Source organism: Poromitra crassiceps, assembly GCF_964638095.1.
Source record: "Poromitra crassiceps genome assembly, chromosome: 25".
Taxonomy (NCBI): domain Eukaryota; kingdom Metazoa; phylum Chordata; class Actinopteri; order Beryciformes; family Melamphaidae; genus Poromitra; species Poromitra crassiceps.
In genome coordinates, this window is record NC_139649.1 from 12762095 (window position 1) to 12782716 (window position 20622).

The 20622-nt window shown below is 44.8% G+C and overlaps 2 protein-coding genes across 2 annotated transcripts in view; both read right to left on the reverse strand.

The window, feature by feature from the left end:
- The window catches only part of nxph4 (neurexophilin 4), a 67270-nt gene extending 51055 nt beyond the window's left edge, over nt 1-16215 (reverse strand). Inside the window, exon 1 of the mRNA XM_083660758.1 lies at nt 16105-16215. Within this exon, the coding sequence (XP_083516884.1) occupies nt 16105-16158 (54 nt within the window). The 5' untranslated portion in view covers nt 16159-16215. The remainder of the gene's footprint in view (nt 1-16104) is intronic.
- On the reverse strand, nt 44-5219 carry LOC310798401 (ubiquitin carboxyl-terminal hydrolase MINDY-1-like; the record flags this gene model as incomplete). Its single annotated transcript, XM_083660954.1, has 3 exons — nt 4534-5219; nt 2918-3058; nt 44-158 (listed from the first exon to the last, which is right to left on the reverse strand). The coding sequence occupies exons 1-3, from the start codon at nt 5142-5144 to the stop codon at nt 44-46; spliced, it is 867 nt and encodes a 288-aa protein (XP_083517080.1). The 5' UTR covers nt 5145-5219.
- Nucleotides 16216-20622: the final 4407 nt, after the last annotated feature.

The following is a 20622-nucleotide window of genomic DNA, read 5'->3' on the forward strand; positions in this document are numbered from 1 at the left end:
CTCTTGGATTTTTTTTGCAGCCAAACACAGCGTCCTCTCCCTCTCACACCCTCTCGGCACGATTGTGATTTGCAGTGGTTCTCAACGCGGGGAAGAGGTTTGCAAACACAAACTGTCTCGCGCTGCCCGCCTGGAGTATTTCCAGGAGGGTGGTGGTTCTTAAAGGGACAGGACCTAAAACAGAGTGTTTCAGACAGAGGCTGAACTGAAGGGGGCAGTGAGAGCCAGTACAAGATAAACTGAGTTTTTTGAACTATGAATGATGCAATAAGTTACTCTACTGGAGGCCAACAATAAAACAATAATACATTATATTAGCAAAATATGGGCCCTTTAACTCATTGAGTGCCAGCCACTTTTGGAGAACGGACGCTCCCAGTGCCAGAGTTTCAGAGCGTTTTCAGTGATTTCTCGAGGCCCACAGAATATTGTGTGATATTACTATGTAAACACCGAACACGCACAAAGAACGATGAGAACTCTCTTCTATCATCTGCAAAAAAAAGTTTATTGATACCATTTTCCGTTCTTTAGTTATGAGCCGGAGAAGATAGGTTGTTTTGAGCAAAAAGAGACGTTTCAAATTAGAAGCTGAGATATTCCGCCTTTTGTGAAATTAAGCATTTCAAGCACATTCACTGAGTCTGAAGCTAATATTTTCTGATGTAGTGACGTGGTGTAGTTGTGTCACCACACAACTACACCACGTCACTACATCAGAACATATTAGCTGCGTGCCCCACCCCCATCTCCCCCCCTCAGCTGCAAACTCCTCCCCACACTAACACACAGCCTCACGCACCCAGTCTATTTTCGGAGCGCTCCGTTTTTGTGCGCCGGCTCCCAGCGCTACACGGAAAGAGAATGGTTTGGCCCTTCGGCGTCGGGTGCTGCCTTTCTGGCGGCTAATCGTGTGGAGAAACTATGCAGACAGACAGACAGAGGCAGAGGGGCTCAGTTGTGGGCGCGGATTGACTGCTGTTCGCAGCCAACGTCAGCTGCAGCCAGAGCCATCTATATGGCTCTGGCTGCAGCATGAGCGGTTTCTCTTTCATCACGGGGCTTTTTCCTGCTGTTTTCCGGACCTTTCTCTAATCTGGAGAGCACTGTCGCCACCTAATGGGTCTGTAAAATAGGTTATACACCTTCAATAGCTCCCATATTTTTATAGGAGATGTAATAGGCTTTGATCCACGCCCCACCGTCAAAAAACGCAATTGACGACAATCGTCGTCATTGGCACTCTACGTCACTAATCGAATTGACGATTGTCGTCATTGGCACTCAATGAGTTAAGAAAGAAGAAGTCACTTTTTGGATGTGGAAGGTATTATGTGTGACATCACAGTTGGTATGGTATGGCGTTTATTCTTAATCCCCGAGGGGAAACATGGTTTGCCACCAGAGCGAGTACAGAGACACAAACAGGAAACAGTAACATACAGCACAATACCAGAGCGAGTACAGATACACAAACAGGAAACAGTAACATACAGCACAATACCAGAGCGAGTACAGATACACAAACAGGAAACAGTAACATACAGCACAATACGAGTTACATAACACAAGCAAAAAGAGAGCCTCACAATGCAGAGCTAGCAGTGTTCATTAAAGAATTGAGCAATTACAAATGCATCCATCAATCAATCAATCAATCAATCAATCATCATCATCATCATCAGTCAGTATAGAGCTAGGGCTCTGTCTGTTTGTTTCTCTGTTTCTCTGTCCCACTGTGATACCGCATTCATGACAACTCGGACCGCCGTAAGTTTCAACATGGAACCTCCGCCTCGGACATATTTGCGTTAACAGACAGAGCCCCAGCTCCCATTTATATACTGATGATGATGATGATGATGATGATATCAGCCCTGTGGCTGGAGCAGGCGCGTAGCCACGGGTGTGCTAGGGTGTGCCAATGCCACCCAGACAGGCCGCTGGCACACCCAAAAAAAATGGGGTAAAAAAGGTTTTTTGTTTTGTCTGCAAAACACATGTCAACGCTGTCATGCACTGTGTCCAACTGTCCGCCTGCAAGTAAATCCATAGAGAAAATAAGTAGCAAAGAGCGTTCCCATCTGCAACGAAAATCACTTCCTTGTTTGCCTGAGACGCATGTGTACCCATGCGTCTCAGGCAAACAAGGAAGTGATTTTCGTTGCAGAGAGGTAACCCTCTTGGAACCACTCTTGCTGGTTCCTCTCGCTATGGATTTACTTTGAAAATGACAGTTTCGCGTACTTTGGATTATTATTTGATGATCGCATGGTGAGTACACAAGTCACAACATGTATGTGATTGTTTCTAGCGCTGTTGTGTGTGCTTTTGGGGGAATGAACGGCGGTAGCATATTAGAGACTGCCACACTACTGTACTATCTAACTAGCGTTAACAGTACTAGCAGCCCCCATGTATCACTGTGAAACGCACTTTCTAATGCACGCCACGCACAGTGAAGATGTTGGCGGCGTGTCCCTTCGCATTTAACGTTAGCCAGGAGACTTTTCAGTCATGCATCTGCATGCGTCTCAGATTTCTAATAATATACGGGTCCACACGAACATGCCAACCAAATTTGCGTTCTTTCCCGACTAGAACACTCATTGGAAAAAGTAGGTGAGACTTTTTTGAGATACTAAACAAAGTGGTTTTACATGTTGCCAAAAAATACAATTTAATTGACTGCTTCTACCTGCTAATAATGAGTGCGAAAAGGAGCAAACAACACACAAATATTCCTCTAAATCTGGTTTGAAAAGACCCAATTTTTTTTTGAAAAAAATAGTCCGCCCCCTGGCACACCCTGGCTTTCTGTGGCACACCCAATGAGCCGAGTCTGGCTACGCTAGTGGGCTGGAGTGGTTCATGTTGCTGCAGTCCCTGGACTTCTTTCAGCTCGGGCCATTGGTACAGCTCCAGGGCTAAGCCGCTGTCCTCGTCGATCTGCCTCTGCTGCTCCTGTGCCGTGTGCTGAGGAGGGCGCCACAGTGTGAAGTCCGAGTTGCAGAAGTTCCCGTCTCCCTGCACGTCACACAGAGACTCCCACACCAGACTAGGGATGCAGGGGTTAACCGGTTTGACTATTAACCGCGATTTAAAACGTCACGGTTATATAACCGCAGAGGCTCCGCTACACCGAGTGTTTTGTTTCACAACAGTCCGTCAGTTTAAACTCCCATGCGGCGCAGACGGCGCTGGAAGGAGAGGAACCTGTCTCTCTCGCTTCGTTTCCGCACGGACTATTTAGCGGAGGCACCAAACACAGGCAGCTGCCATGTCTCCCAGTAGTAGCCAGTCTAGCCTAGCCATGGATGCCAGCCCAACATAAATGTTGCAATACATGTCCCGCAAGGTTTCTGAGATTAGGGGAAAGTCTGAGCTGGTGTTACGTTAAACCAAACGTGGGGAAGAGGCAGCGGATTTGTTTAGCGTTAACATACAGTCATTGACGTTAACGTTAGCTGTTGTGGCTAATGTTAGCTAGCTGGCCATAGCCTAGCGTACATAGTTCCTCAAGCTCGTTGTGTGACCAAACATCCCCGCATTTAAAGCACTTCATGCTCCCAGCGCTGGCCTAAACCATAGAGAACCTCATGCTTTACACGAAAAGAAACATCAAGGGTTTGTGTCAACTCCAAAAGCAACCCGCTAACGTTACATGTAGGCCTAATAACGTGAAGCTAACGTAGCTAGCTGCTTGGCAGTCATGATCTGACTGAGACAAGGAAAACAAATGCGCACATTTACATAACAAACACCAGTCAACACCACAGAGTGTCCTTTCTTTAATCCAGAGGGAGCATTTTCCAGTAAAAAGTGAAACGACACATGATGGCTTATAGTGAGGCTTTCCATGCCTGCCCCATCATCACTTCAATAGAACTGACCCCAATGCAAAATTCATTTCAGACGGCACATTTAGTTGCCAGTAACATGCCAATAAGAGTCTAAGTTACTATGCCTTTTGTGTTTTTTTCTGCAGACTAAGCAGCTATAGGCTTTCGCTTCTATAAAATAATAAAATATTTTTTGTATTATATATATATATATATTATATATATTATATCAGAAATGTTGTTTGTTTTATGTTCACAATAGTGATGTCAGTTAGATTTGATTAGGTCAGAGCCATGGAATATTAAATCATCCATCTTTGCTCACTACATCTGCCCTTTCTTCTTTTTTTAATCCCAGGTGTGCATAAAATACAGGTTAAGAACTTATTTTTTTAAATACAAAAATGTGAAAAAAGTAACAATAGTATGTTTAACGTATCGGTTATTGGCCAGGAGAATATTTATCGGTTAGCGTAGGCCTATACTATCGGCTGTAAAAATCCATATCGTGCATTAGTATTCCGGAAGGCAGCAACTGTTAAGATTGTGGGGGAAATACAATAAAACCTCTATTTAGAGAATGCTCATGTGATTTTTATACGTCCATAACAATAATCGTGAAACCGTGATAATCGTGGTTTTTTCTCAGACTATAATCGTGGATCAAAAAAAATAATCGTTGCATCCCTACACCAGACCCTCCTCGTGAAGGAAGCCCTGGTCCGTCACCAGCAGGTACAGGTGACCCTTGTGTTTGGTCATGGTGCTGAAGTGGTTGTTCCTGAAGAAGACAGAGATCTCTCCCTCCCGGGCCACGGTGTGGAGCTCACACAGGCCGTGGTACGACAGCTGAGTGGCCGTGGACTCCAGGAACTGCTCTGCCACCAGTCCTTGGCTGACTTGGCTGCTGTCTGCAGAGCGTTTGCAGTGGAGGATTTTCTCCACCAGCTGGTTGTAACTCAGCCCCCCCACCGCCGTCACCATCTCTGGACTGTGTGGGTCGAGCAGCCAGCCGTGGTACAGTGTGATGTCGAGCAGGTCGAAGGGGATGCACTCGGGCGTGTACTCGAAGTCCGTCACGCCTGTGAATCGCACGTTCACGTCCAGACCCGTGCACAGCTTAGGCAGCACCGCCATGGCATCGCTCACGTTCTGTTGGAAGTTGAGTTCCATACCATCTGCCTTCTCTCTGGGTGTGACGGACAACACACGGTCTGCCAAATGAGACATCAGCTCTTCAGTAGTGATGACTTCAGTCTGAGCCGGCAGCTTGGCCTTCCTGCGGAGGAAGAGTGTGTTCATGATGGCCAGCAGGGGGCAGGGCCCACTCTGACTCTGGGTGACGATGGGCGTCTTCTTCTTCTTCCAGGTGATCCACTTCACCAGGTGGTAGGTGGTGGCACCCCCTCTGGTGGCAGTGGAGGCTCCCCGCGCCTCCTCTGCTCCCAGGCTGAGGGCTCGTAGGCTGCTTGTCATCGGGTCACTGTGAGATGGTAAGGTCGTTTTTTTTTCCCCTGCCATTTTATGTGAAGCACTTTGAATTGCCTGTGTATGAAATGTGCTATACAAATAAACTTGGCTTGACTTGGTGCTCATCATTATCCACTTTGTGTTCGTACTCGTACTGTCTGATCAACTGTCCGTCTACGACTATTTATCCACCAGCAGGGTAGGATTTATGACATCACTGATGATGTCACTATGCATTTTATGACATCACTGATGATGTCACTATGCATTTTATGACATCACTGATGATGTCACTATGCATCCGAGGGGGATTTATGACATCACTGATGATGTCACTATGCGTTTTATGACATCACTGATGATGTCACTGCGCATTGTATGACATCACTGATGATGTCACTATGCATCTTATGACATCACTGATGATGTCACTATGCATCATAGGGGGATTTATGACATCACTGATGATGTCACTAGGAGTTGTCATCAGTGGAGAGGTTGATTGCTGCAACTGATGATGACACTATGCATTTAAAGAAAAAACAAAAATAACCATAGGACATAATTCACAGGACCATTTTTATCCCTTTTGAAGCGTTTTCTGAAAATCGTGTGAAAAAACATTTACGTTTCACAAGTCATAAAACTGCTCCTCATTTGTGAACACAAACTTTGCTGTTTCATAAACCCACAGGTTAACAAAAGGTTCCTGCAGTGTCCAGGTGCGAGAATGGAGTGGAGGGGGCATATTTATAGCATCGTCTACAGACCTGTTGGCTCTGTGGGGGAACTGCAGGCGGTCCATGATGGTGTTACTCCAGGAAACATGAATCCTTTCCCAGGGCCGGCCCTGCACATCTGGGGGCACTAAGCAGGATAAGTTTGGGTGTATGTAAATTTATATTACAAGTATTTTATACAGAAAATGATGCTAAGTGTGCATTAATGTAAATCCAGGGCTAAATTACATTATTTAACCATACAGCTTTAGCTTTAGTTCGGGTTTTATTTCCCCGGTGGCCAAGTAAAAAAAAATGCTGTCATCACATTGAAATGGTTACTATGAGGCAGTAGCGTAGCCAGACTTGGCTCATTGGGTGTGCCACAGAAAGCCCGCCAAATTTTTTTTGGGTCTTTTCAAACCAGATTTAGAGGAATATTTGTGTGTTGTTTGCTCCTTTTCACACTCATTATTAGCAGGTAGAAGCAGTCAATTAAATTGTATTTTTTGGTAACATGTAAAACCACTTTGTTTAGTATCTCAAAAAAGTCTCACCTACTTTTTCCAATGAGTGTTCTAGTCGGGAAAGAACGCAAATTTGGTTGGCATGAAGGTTTGTCTACTGCAGAGAGATCTGTAGCGTTCTCAGTGTCCTCTGGCTCTGCACAAACCTCCAGTGTGTTGTTGGCTGCGTTCCCTGCTGTTAACGTCATTGTTTCGGCTGCATCATCTTCTTCATAATCGTCTCTCTTCTCCACTGTACACCACCAATACAGGTGCGGGAAGGGTGCACTACAATCTGCACTTGTTGAGGGGGAGGGTGACAATGAGTCATCTTCTTCCTCGTCGTCAAAGCGACGTTTCTTGCCTTTGCCGAAAAAGCTTAAAAGCGAGCTTTGTTTCATGTCTTCTAGATTTGGGCTGCTGCTGCTGCTACAGCTGTGCGTGCATTTGTTTACTTTACGTGGACGACAGCTTAACTATTCCCATGATGCTCCGGGGCACATAGGTCAGCGGAGCGTGATTTCTATTCGCACATAGGATAAGTTGGACACAGTGCATGACAGCGTTGATGTGTTTTGCAGACAAAACAAAAAACCTTTTTTACCCCATTTTTTTTGGGTGTGCCAGCGGCCTGTCTGGGTGGCATTGGCACACCCTAGCACACCCGTGGCTACGCGCCTGCTATGAGGCCATTATTTCATCACACTAGGGCTGGGTTAAAAAATATATATCAAATATCAATATCAAATCGATATTCATTTGAAGGAACTGATATCAATTGATAAATCCCAATATTTATATATTAATAATGCCATTTCCTGTGGATGCTTGAAGCTTTAACCCCGTTAGACTCGTGTGGTTTGGTTTCTTTATGCAACGAGATCTGGTAAACATCTGGTAAACATTCATATTTTGAATAATGCACCAGGCTAGAGGGATGATTATACAATTTACAGCATTAGTTCTTTGAGAATCTATTTCATAAAATTAGTATTATAACTGAAATATCAACATAAAATCATATCGTATCGTATCGTATCTGGAATCGGGTCGAACCAGGAAGTCCGATACTCGGCTACTCAGCCCTACATCACACATAAATGCAAGTCTCAGCTTTGTTGCCACACCCAATTTCTACAATCCCATGACCGTCACCACAGCGACGGGCAGAAATAGCAAAAGAAAAAAGGTGAGAAATAACATTTCACTGCATGCAGAACGCTGTGCTGTAGGCCGTAGGGATATCAGGGCATCACGGCCAGTGGGAGGGGCAACGGTGGCTGGCCATGGCCTCCATAGCCTCTGTGAAACTTCCACCATGGGGGTTGTGTCAGCTGCTCAGGGAGACTGGGTTGTTGTGGGAATACAGTGCTTCCAAGTTCCAACCGTCTCCTATTGCATGGCATACTTCTTAAAGGCAATGAACAGATATGCAAAGAATGCATAATCTACAGTATCAGCCAGACACTGATGTACAAAGACAGACTGATTCCATCCTGTTGGGTTCCAAATGTCATAGGTGTCTCATTTTAATCTCTCGAGACAGACTTTCGACTTACATCGAAAATCTGTCGGCAAGCTCTGTGAAAAGGAGTGCAACGGCGCTCGCAGGGTGCAGGCTCGCATGCTGCGCTTTACCCGATCAAAATTGAGCGGACGTGACCGGTGTGGAGTCAAAATGTACCGTTTTCAGAGTGTAGCGAGTTGTAGCGTGTAGCAAGAGTTGTTATTGTTGTTTCATAGTGACGGAAGGATTTGAGAGCGACACGCAGGGAACGGTAAGGAAAGCCATAAATGGTCAGAGCCGGTCGGTTGGCAGAGCTTGCAGGGAGCTGCCGACGGAGCCTCTTGAGTTCCTGACCATCAGGCCAATGCAATGCAAGGCTTGTCAGTGAATTGAGGAGAGCAGTTGTCATTAACAAACTCATCTTTTTGTCTTGTAAAGTGAATGTTGCTATATTTATATCAAATGAATGTCCCATCTGCATGTTACCAATTCAATATTCAAGCGTTACCTAAACAGAAGTGAATTATAAGCACACAGGATTTTGCGTGAAAATACAGGGGGGGGGGGAGTCATTGTCACCGAGCAAGCTAATACACCCAAGATCTGCATGTCAAATGGTCCACGTCTGAGTACGAACAGCTCAAATGCACATCATCTCCACCCATATAACTTATCGCAATCTGAATTTGGCCCACAATAACAGACTATCAAAGCTAAACATTTGTGAAAATGGTCATCTAATCTGGATTAGATCTTTGAGACCAGTGAAAAATCTGCCTTGAAATGAAGACCGCAATAAATGTTTTGATAAGTTGGCGTGAAGACAAAGCTGCAAATGCCATGTTTACTCTGCATCATTGAGCAAACTTAATCGTATTTTATTTTTTATTTTTTAACCTAACACTATGTGCTCTCTAAAACAGTTAGATATATCTTTGGTGTATACAATATATTCCATAAACGAGTCAATGTCCAAATTGAGACACAGGCCTGTTTCTGATGGATTGCTGCATAATAAAACTACTGGTACATGTATATTTTCCTGTAGACCCTAGAGTCCTAGATTGAGACCAAATTCTACAAATTTACCTCAAGAACTTATATAGGGACCGGAGCTTAAAATCAGTTCCAAAGTCAGTTGCGTGTCTGACAGTTAAAACACTGCGGGCTCTATTTGCGGCTGTGTGCCTGTCTGCCTGAAGAGGTGTGATCTGCTTCTGCTTTTAAAACCCAGACACATCCGCTCTGCTCAAGACTGGAGCTGGTTGCAGCTGGTGCAATGTGCTGCATCTGGACTTTGCTAAATGATGGAATGTGTCAGAGACACTTATCTTCAAGCGGCTGGACATGAAGGTCCACTCCTCTCTAACCTCATCATCACCTCCTTGGATCTCAAACTGACCTGCTTTTCATTCAACCCTGTGCTGCTTCTCCTCACCTACAGCCTACTCCTGATTCAACACTGTGCTGCTTCTCCTCACCTACAGCCTACTCCTCATTCAACCCTGTGCTGCTTCTCCTCACCTGCAGCCTACTCCTGATTCAACACTGTGCTGCTTCTCCTCACCTACAGCCTACTCCTGATTCAACACTGTGCTGCTTCTCCTCACCTACAGCCTACTCCTGATTCAACACTGTATACTGCTTCTCCTCACCTACAGCCTACTCCTGATTCAACACTGTGCTGCTTCTCCTCACCTACAGCCTACTCCTGATTCAACACTGTACTGCTTCTCCTCACCTACAGCCTACTCCTGATTCAACACTGTATACTGCTTCTCCTCACCTACAGCCTACTCCTGATTCAACACTGTGCTGCTTCTCCTCACCTACAGCCTACTCCTGATTCAACACTGTATACTGCTTCTCCTCACCTACAGCCTACTCCTGATTCAACACTGTATACTGCTTCTCCTCACCTACAGCCTACTCCTGATTCAACACTGTGCTGCTTCTCCTCACCTACAGCCTACTCCTCATTCAACACTGTACTGCTTCTCCTCACCTACAGCCTACTCCTGATTCAACACTGTGCTGCTTCTCCTCACCTACAGCCTACTCCTCATTCAACACTGTACTGCTTCTCCTCACCTACAGCCTACTCCTGATTCAACACTGTGCTGCTTCTCCTCACCTACAACCTACTCCTGATTCAACACTGTGCTGCTTCTCCTCACCTACAGCCTACTCCTCATTCAACACTGTACTGCTTCTCCTCACCTACAACCTACTCCTGATTCAACACTGTGCTGCTTCTCCTCACCTACAGCCTACTCCTGATTCAACACTGTGCTGCTTCTCCTCACCTACAGCCTACTCCTCATTCAACACTGTACTGCTTCTCCTCACCTACAACCTACTCCTGATTCAACACTGTGCTGCTTCTCCTCACCTACAGCCTACTCCTCATTCAACACTGTACTGCTTCTCCTCACCTACAACCTACTCCTGATTCAACACTGTGCTGCTTCTCCTCACCTACAGCCTACTCCTCATTCAACACTGTACTGCTTCTCCTCACCTACAACCTACTCCTGATTCAACACTGTGCTGCTTCTCCTCACCTACAGCCTACTCCTCATTCAACACTGTACTGCTTCTCCTCACCTACAGCCTACTCCTGATTCAACACTGTGCTGCTTCTCCTCACCTACAGCCTACTCCTGATTCAACACTGTGCTGCTTCTCCTCACCTACAGCCTACTCCTCATTCAACACTGTGCTGCTTCTCCTCACCTACAGCCTACTCCTGATTCAACACTGTGCTGCTTCTCCTCACCTACAGCCTACTCCTGATTCAACACTGTGATGCTTCTCCTCACCTACAGCCTACTCCTCATTTAACACTGTGCTGCTTCTCCTCACCTACTAGGCTCCATGGGAGCAGAATGCGAAGAGGAGCAGTCTCTCCTTTAACCCATTGATACCTGATGCAGCATTTGTGTGTATATCCCTCATTTGTGTGTGTATCCCTTTAAGACCGCAAACCGTGTGACGCGGTTTGTGGTCTTAAAGGGACCATTTGCCTTGGTATAGCATGTTGACCGTGTTGTTTCTTCTGCATTGAAAAGTATTTAGAAAATAGAAACCCCTTTAATAAGCCAGAGTGCTTTTTTTTTTTTTTACGGTTTTCTGCAATTTGAAGACAATAAAACAAATAACAAACAACGCCAAACTTTGACTGAGACAATAAAATGTGTATAAGTGCTATGAATACACTTCTGTCATAGCCCAACTCATTATCTGGGGCACTAACCTCTGAATACTGTCTAGGATTTGAGGATTCACTCTGAAATCACAATTGATATTCAGAACAATGGGGTGGAAAAGTCAGAGAAAGTGCATTTATAATGCATTAGTAGTGGTTGAATCTATGACCCAGGAACATCTTTAACACCTGCATATCAAACATGAACAGGTGGCTCCAGCAGAGAATGAACAAACATACACATTCTGCCTCATAGTCACTCGGCAATAGGCTCTGTTCAGCTGTGAGAGGTGCAGCAGCTCTGTCCATGGTCCTGAATATGTTCTGGGTTTCTCTTTCTCTGTGCCCTCAAAATAATACCATCACCTTATCAATAATTTCAGACATAATGCTCCCTTGCTTGGAACGTATAGTCGACCTGTCAGTCAAACAGAAAGTGCATGCCTTGTTTGTAACTGAAATGTATTTTGGTGCCATATAGTTTCAAGTGTTTCTGCCTGCATGCCTCCATTCCATACTGCCAGATTGATCTTGAACACAGAGAAAATACTAGTGGGGTTTTACAGTAATGAATATGCTACACTTAAGACAGTTATTATACATAGCTGATGTTATCAGTCGGAAAAAAAGAACATCTTAATTGAATTACCAAATTTGCAATTATGTTAATGTCTAAAATCCTACATGATCCTCATTGCCTGAACACTGCTGACAGATTTCTCTGACTCCTGCAGTCGGCAGAAGCCATATAGCTCTAAAATGACGGGTTACTTTACACTAGTCGAAAATATATGACAGTTTCATACTTTTGAAATGACATTTTCCTCTCCTTAAAGCTAATACAAAGTATTCACTGCACTAAGCAAGTGATGACTCGTTTTTAAAAGTAACAGATTCAAAACTGGGGCATAGGGCGGGCTATTGAAACAGAGAAAAACCCCAGATTTAATAAAAATTGATCTTTGTTTAACCTTGTAGCATACCGTGTTAAAATCCATTGAAATATTGTAGGAAACTGTGCCAGTTTTTTAGGCTAAAGAATGCGTTGATCTCTGGGAACAATTTCAGAGGCAACAGATAGCAGTAATGTGATTGCTTCTGTCATCATGATTCAACAGATTACATATCTAATCGCTTTGTGAACAGAGAATATAATTTGCACAGATTACAGACCAATAATGTGCCTCCTGCTTGTTGAAACTGGGCCGTTTGACAGTTAGGTGATCCAGAGGCAGCCAGGCAGGCAGGCAAGCAGGCAGGCAGACAGGCAGGCAGACAGGCAGACAGACAGACAGACAGACAGGCAGGCAGGCAGGCAGACAGACAGACAGACAGACAGACAGACAGACAGACAGGCAGACAGACAGACAGACAGACAGACAGACAGACAGACAGGCAGGCAGACAGACAGACAGACAGACAGACAGACAGACAGACAGACAGACAGACAGGCAGACAGACAGACAGACAGACAGACAGACAGACAGACAGACAGACAGACAGACAGACAGACAGACAGACAGACAGACAGGGAAGGAAACCACCAACCGCCTGGCTTAATCTGTGGTGGAATCTGATCCTGTTGTTCTGATAGCCCAGGCTTTCTCCTCAATGGCATGTACAGTATAACACACAGACGTGCAGCTTGTAAACATTAATATTTCTCATACACATTTTACAGAGACACAGACTAGGATTGTACTGAAAATGCAACGCTTTGCAAAATACATGATGCACAGATGCAAAAGTAGGACTATGTAATGAAATTAAAGTCAATGCAATATCCCTGGGGTATAGCTAGATGTTTCATGCGAGGGAGATAAGAGGATTTTGTCAGGTTGAGATGCTGGATAATGCTATTGTTCCTACAGGGAACGCAGCACAGAAAAGAAGGTTTTCACACCTCGTTTCTTCTTTTGTAGTGCTGTTACTGTACAGATCACTACATATTACAAGGTGGAGACAGTACAATGCAGCATATGGCAGTGTTGGACATCATATGCAGGAGATGTGTTGATTTTTTTAATACCTGTTTGAGATACCTATAAATGTTTTCATTTAGGTATGACACAAAAAAATATTAAAATACCTAATGTGTTAAAAAAAATAATGCCAGTGAGTTGTATGCAACAATCGTCAAAAACAATTTATTATGCACTATACGTTCAGAGCAGAGGCCGCTCTTTCTTTCTTTCTTTCACAACTTCAACAAACGTTCACTACACTACTTTCATGCACTTCAGTAGGCCTCCCAGCTTCTATAAATGGCAGTTAAGCAGGCTTTTTGCTCATAGAGACACTAAAATGAAGTTAGAGATAGCTAATACTCCCTTCCCTCCCCCCTCTCCCTTGCTTTCATCCTTCCTCCTCTCTGCAAAATCACGTTTTCATCTCCAGTACCTTCATATCCACTCCCTTCTTTATTCTTCACATCTTAATCCCTCACACTTGTGACGCTCACAAAGAACTTTTCATATTGTCTCAGCCGATCGCTGACAAAATGCAGTGTGACTTTGCACCGCACAGTCTTTAAAAACAGAATGAGATTATTATACTCCCTCCCTCATAAAGAACAAGAAAAAAAAATCCAACATATTGTCAAGATGGCACATTATTGAAAGGCGTGGCTGATATAGTTTAATCCTAAGGCATTTCAAATACTTGAACCCAGGTTTAAAAACACGATTTCAGACGGCAGCCCGTCTTTATTGTCACATGAACACACTACAACACATGCATGCGGCCACTACACACACACTCATGCTGACGGTGGCCGGTGAAATATGTCCTCTGCATTTGACCCATCCAGGCTTGTCCTTTCCTCCAGGGGGCAGGCCGGGAGCAGTGGTCGCTATTTCTTTCCAGCGCCCGGGGACCTTCATTGGACCATCATTGGACCAACTTCAGATGTTGTCGTCACTGGTCGGATGACGATCTTCTGCATGTTTTTTAGTGGGGGGTTATGTACGGAGGAACCCCCTGGGGGGGTACGGGGAGAACATGCAAACTCCACACAGAAAGGCCCTTTCGACGAGATAAGATATGGGGGGGGGGGGGGGGGGGGGTCACAACTCCAGCGCCCACAGCGTCCCAGGTGAGAATCGAACCCAGGACCTTCGAGCTGTGAGGCGACAGCGCTTACCACTGCACCGCCGTACGGGAGGTTGCACTCCCATGCGGAAGACCAGGCATAGCAGTCCCACTTTAGCAAATGATTTGCATTTAATCTTCAAAAGAAGCGTTATAGGTGTTATTACCTGTCACAATACAACCTACTGTACTGTAACCCCAATCTGCCAGCAGCCAGCAAGGTGTTCTTTAAATCATACGCTAAACACAGCCGTCACATTTTGTGTAGGCCTATAGGAAGAAGGCTGGCTACTGGGCCACCAAACACATCTGTTATAGCAGTGAAGGTTCGGCACCCATCCGCCCCCTCAGCACTCACAGTTTGTCACTTGAATCAAGTGTTGTTCCTCCGCCATAAAGACTTGTTTTACACATCAGGGCTACTGCTTTTTTAAGCCGTGTAAAAATAGCAGATGAAAAACCTAGCGTCTTCTCAAAGCCCTGTGAGGAGGTGACTGTGTCAGACTTTGTGACTATATTTGCAGATAAGTGGCACTTAGAAACGAGGGATGAATTGCAATAAAACATGATGGAGGAGGATAAACGGAAGAGGAAACAGGAGTTGTATATAGAGGGGCAGAGGAAGAGGCGGGAGAGGAGGACTTTGGTGAAAATGTCACGTTTTATTCTCTTTCTATAGTAAGACGGACCAGTCTAGAGGTCATATTTCAATGAATATACTTAATTTGGGCCAAGTTGGTTCAAATTTAACAAGAGGAATCGTGTTCTTCTTTTTTCTATTACACCTATGGAATGATTTCACTTTTAAAATGATGGCCTCATACTACAAAGTGATTCTCTCTCCTCATAAAGTGGCAAAATGTGACCCATGCAAACACGGCCAGCTTTTCGGGTTGTAGGCTACATTTGGTGTAGGCCGCCTGGAGCAACTTTCATCAAGAAAACACTCACAGAGGCGCTCACACACAGACAAAAAGATGGTGTGCAGTGCGCACACACACACGCACACACGCACGCACACACACGCACACACACACACACACACACACACATACAAACGAACGAACGCACGCACGCACGCACGCGCACACACACACACACACACACATGCACAGAAGCACACAGAAATAGCAACCACAGCAGCAGCAGCAGCAGAGCCAAATAGGCTTCCAATTGCAAACTATTTGCCATATAGATGCCGAGATAATAAAACAAGCCGCGGGCGCGTTTAACTTCTGAAGAGAAACGAGAGGAAGTTGCTGGGAGCGCAAATAGATAAATTAGATAAGGAGGGTGGCTGCTTAACTGAACCGCGCAGACAGCAGAATTTGCGCGTTTGCAGATCAGGAGGAAAAATCGCACACGCGTTTTTCCAAACAAATAGAACAAAATTAGGCAAAAAAAGGAGAAAACGTAGGCTATATTGTGATTTATTTATAGTATAGGCTAGGCAGCTGTTGTGGTGATATTTTAATAACTTTGAATCAAGTTCCACTTGAACACATTTTTATGGAGATTCCCGCACATGCAGGCGATCAAAAACCATCATAAAATCACCAGCTCCAGCGGCTCCAACAAGTCTGATTCCGATAAAAAATGCGAGCCAGACGTTATCATTCCACATTTAAGCTGAGTGACTTCTATCAAGCCTGTGTAAAATCAGAAGACCTGTGCGCTTCGCTGCAAACACTGCACCCCCAAAAAACCTCCGTCGCTGGGCAGGAATTTCACTTTTCTTTAACGGAGGATATAATAAACTCACCTTCCGCATGATCCACTGGCAGAGGAAAACTATGGTCCAACCGAGTACCTTCATCTCACCTTCCTTAGAGCGGACCACCCCGAAAAAACTACGAGTCTCCCTGGACGAACATATAAAGTCACACACCGCGGAATCCAAGCAATCCAAGTGGCGGACGACAAGTCAAAAAAAAAGAAAAAAGAAAAAAGAAAGAACAAAAGTTGTTAGTCAGTGTCACAGTGGTTCAGACAAACTTTGAGCGGCGACTTCGATCAGTTCCTCCGCTCCGCCTCATATGGCATCGCCATGGTGTCTGCCTCCGCTCATGCTGCACCAGACGACTGCCTGAAGTTTGTGCCGAGACAAAGTCACCTTGGCAGGTGGTGGAGGGGGAGGAGGGCTCTCATTGGAGATCACCAGCGCATCTTCTGTTGTACTCACTGGTTGATTTAGGAAGATGAGTAGTCTCTCTCTCTCTCTCTCTCTCTCTCTCTCTCTCTCTCTCTCTCTCTCTCTCTCTCTCTCTCTCTCTCTCTCTCTCTCTCTCTCTCTCTCTCTCTCTCTCTCTCTCTCTCTCTCTCTCTCTCTCTCCCTCCCTCCCTCTCTCTGTGCTTGTGCGCGCATATAAGGGCGCACGGAGCCAAAGCTTTCGTCGGGCAGCCAGCCACAATAGTTACATTTTATTTTTACTTATTGTATTTTATTATTTTATTATTATTTTTATTGGGGTATAAAGTAAGGTAATATCATCAGAATAACTCTTGAGAATAATGTGTTATACTTTCTAAAAAGAAACAAACAAGGAAAGTGATTGCAGCCTACTTATGATTGTAATGTTTATATGGCTTTAATATTCTGCTATTGAATGGATTATTAAATGCACCACTTTCATACCAAATCAAATTGAATTTGGAATGGGGTAGGCGATTCATTTTCAGTAATGGAATCATGTAACAGCATAACATAACTGTGTCAGTGGATGGGACAGGTGTGGATGTGTGGATAATGGCAGAATTCTGAGAACTGTTTCTGCTCTGCTCGCTTCAGCCTCAGTCAGGAATGTTTCATCGTCACTTCCAGCTGCAGTCAGCTGATGGACAGAATAGCATCACACTCTTCTGGCCAATTTAATTATTAGCCAAATTATTTTTTTGCCCATTTAGACCCAATGTGCCAGCTCTTTGAAATGTAGGAGCTATTATCAACTTCTGAAATTCAAATTAAGATAGGCCTATACAATACATGACAGGATTTGAATCTCAGGACATCATGTCTTTCCCACTTTTACACCAAAGACATTTCCTTTTAATGTGTGACTCTATGTGATACTTTATTTGTAGCAACTGAAACTCAAATATAGGCTACAGCTAAGTATAATCAATCTGGTCTTTTATGAAAAATTATAAACATGGCTGCTGCTTTAAAGTTACGTGATAGAAGCCAAAACCATGAGCCGGCCTATAACTTTCCAGAAAAACAAATTTGAAATATTAATGTTGCGTGGATATATTGGGGCAGTGTGGCCCTACATCTCTCCCTGTTGGCCAGTCCCAGCTGCTGCCTGCTTGATTGGCCCCCCTTTTAATGTGATCTGATCTGGGATGCCCAATGCCTGCTTGCCTGTCTGTCTATAGCAAGTTGTCTGCCAGCCAATCAGTCTATCTGTTTGTAGACTGTCTGTCTGACCATGCGCATCCTGTCTGCCTGAGCAGCAAAATGTCTGTCTAATTGACTGACTCTCTTTCTGCATTCGCATATCGACTGTATGAAACCATCTGTATGGAATATTGTTTCTGTCTATCCGTCTCATGACTGAGCAGCTGACTGTCTCTTTGTCTTTCCGACTGTCTATCTTGTCCGCCTGTCTGTCTGTGTCTTTACCAAAATACCATCTGTGTTTGTGACTGTTTAGCGCAACGTCTCAGTCTCTCTCTCTCTCTGCCTGTCTGACTGCTTGGCGGCAGGCAGTGTACTGTATGGCTTTGCTGTGTTTCTGTGGTGTCTGCGTCTATACACCCTGTCTCTTTCCATAAGCCTCTGCCTTCTGTCTATCATTACATGTCTGACTTGACAGACTTTGTTTGGATTCCACATTGTGTGAAGAATAATTTAAAAAAAATGTGTACGGCCCGTCGGCCCTGAACCCAAATGAGATGAGCCTGTGGGTGAAAAGCAGACATCTGCATCACTGCACTTTTTTCATGTGAATACAGAACATTCTGGTTCATCACCTGTGGCATGTTGCTATACTGTACTTAGGCTATATATGCACAATGCAAATCTAATGTTTGAGCGATCTGACGTTCTGTCTCCTCATCGTTTCATTTCATCTCATATATGAACTATACAGGCCTGCTTTGACAGGGCCATGTGCTAGCTAAAGTGCACATCACGTCGAAGAGCTCAGATGGTAACGTCGAGCCTGAGAGCGGAGACACTCAGTTCTCTGACAGCCTGTCACAGATGGAGAGGAGTGTCTGTGTAAAAATGACTTGATCTGAAGTTATATGAGATTCTATATCATGTATATTAGCAATCTGTTATCCTTTCTGGAATGCAGGGTTTTTGCAGCTTGCCTGTGTGGCTCTCAGCAGTGTGACAATGCCACAGTACTGCCCCCCTGTGAGGCAAAGAGGCATTGCATGCTGAGGCAAATCTAGTGTTTGACAAGGGAGGGAATGGCCTGGGAAGGAAATTCAAAATAGCTAAAAAAAAATGGATACTGATGACAATTATGTCAGGCAGTACATTGTAGGTCTGCAAATGCCAAAACTACGAGAATGTTTTAATGCACTTGAGGCTCAGGGGGTGTAGTCTTCAATTGCTCATGGACTAAAATAGTTTGACAAACCATGATTTACAGTACTCTGGCATAAGTATTCAATAGCTTTACAGTTAGAAGTACTGTTTGGCCATTGTAATAATAACCTGGCAAGCTACAGTACAAGGAAACACTAACACATCGAGGTACTTTGAAATTAAAATCTTGTACTAAAGTAAAATATTACATTCTTGAATACAAGCCTACTAAAGTATTCAGAGCCATCAATGACCAACGGAGACTATGTAGCTACTGAGTAACACATCAAACTAAAGGTGGCACCCATGCTAACAACATTTGGTTCCCATTTCAAAAAAGGAAGGTCGCTGGAACCTTGTCAGCGAAGGAAGAGTCGCAACTCTATCTCAGGTGGCGGGAAAAGTCAAAAATACTTTACATTTTCTCTAAGATAAGGTTTAAAAAAAAAAAACTCCTGAGCATCAAAGGCCTTCATCAGAGTAAATGACTCTTTTGGTTTCTGGCAATCTTAAGGGTTTTGGGGCGGTGAGTCAGACCGTTACGCCCAGCATTGCCTCCTCTTCCATCTGAACGCCTGTCTATCAAACACAGTAGGTGGCCATTTCTATCATTCACTGCCATCCATTCCATCTACTGTCTGTCTGTGATTTGTGTGGCCGCAACAACACGCTCCGTCCCCCCAGCCGGGCGGTGTGAGAGGGGTTGCCGGGCGGCGGTGTGGGCGCACATTTCTGATCCACATTGGAAGTGGCAGGTGAATCTCACCCAGCTGCTCCCCCTCCTCTGTTCCACTTAGCGGCGGCACTTTCTGTGCCGAGTCACTCCATCGATGCGCGCTTCGAGTAAATGAATGAACATGCTGCGGGAGAGAGAGCGGAGCACGCGCTGCCTACCACTCTCACAAACATCATCCTCGACATCGTTTAGGCCTCCGTTTCTCGCTCCCCCCGTCGTCGAGAATGATGACGGGAGACAAAATCATCATTAACAAGCGTTTCAAACTGAATCCTTAAGAGGCCTGTCATGTTTACTCTCTTTTTATGTTTGCAAATAAGTGCCACAGTTAGTACGCATCATGAAAAGACAGAATGAATGAGAGTCAAGTCTGAGTGCCCGTAAACGTCGACACGCATTTCGGTTTTATTAGCGTTTCGCCGTTGCTGCCTCATTTTGTATAATTGGTCTGTATGCTGAGAGGAGGTGCAGGCGGCATTGGTGCCAGGGGCGTTTCTAGGGAGTGGCACCCCTGAAATCTGATTGGCCACCCCAGGTGCCACCCCAAACTCCTGATGGTGCTGGCCAGAGCCGTATAATAGAAGAGTTCCGACATCTCCATTCACTCCAATGGACCAGCACTGTCGAGTTGCAGCAAAATAGACAGTTTGTATTGTACTTTGAAAGGGTTTTTCATCCCTTGAATCAAATTGTACATTATCAGCTTTATTTTAGCATGCAAAAGTAGCGCGAGACCAATTCCTGGCTGTTCATTGGCTAATGAGTCTCGCATTTTGGTCCTCCGCTGATGCCACTCTCTTACTAGAGGACACTAGTGCTGGCATCTGTGGCCGACATGACTGTCTTTCAGAGGCTGTACTCTGTAGCACGCTCATTTTAAAAAGGTAGAGTGAAGATACTGGCATCATGTTAAACCAGAAGACCTAAGGCATCCATTGCTACCAGCCATGTCATGCTAGCTGGCTGGGAAGGGGGCTAAATCACACTCAAAATGTAGGCAACAT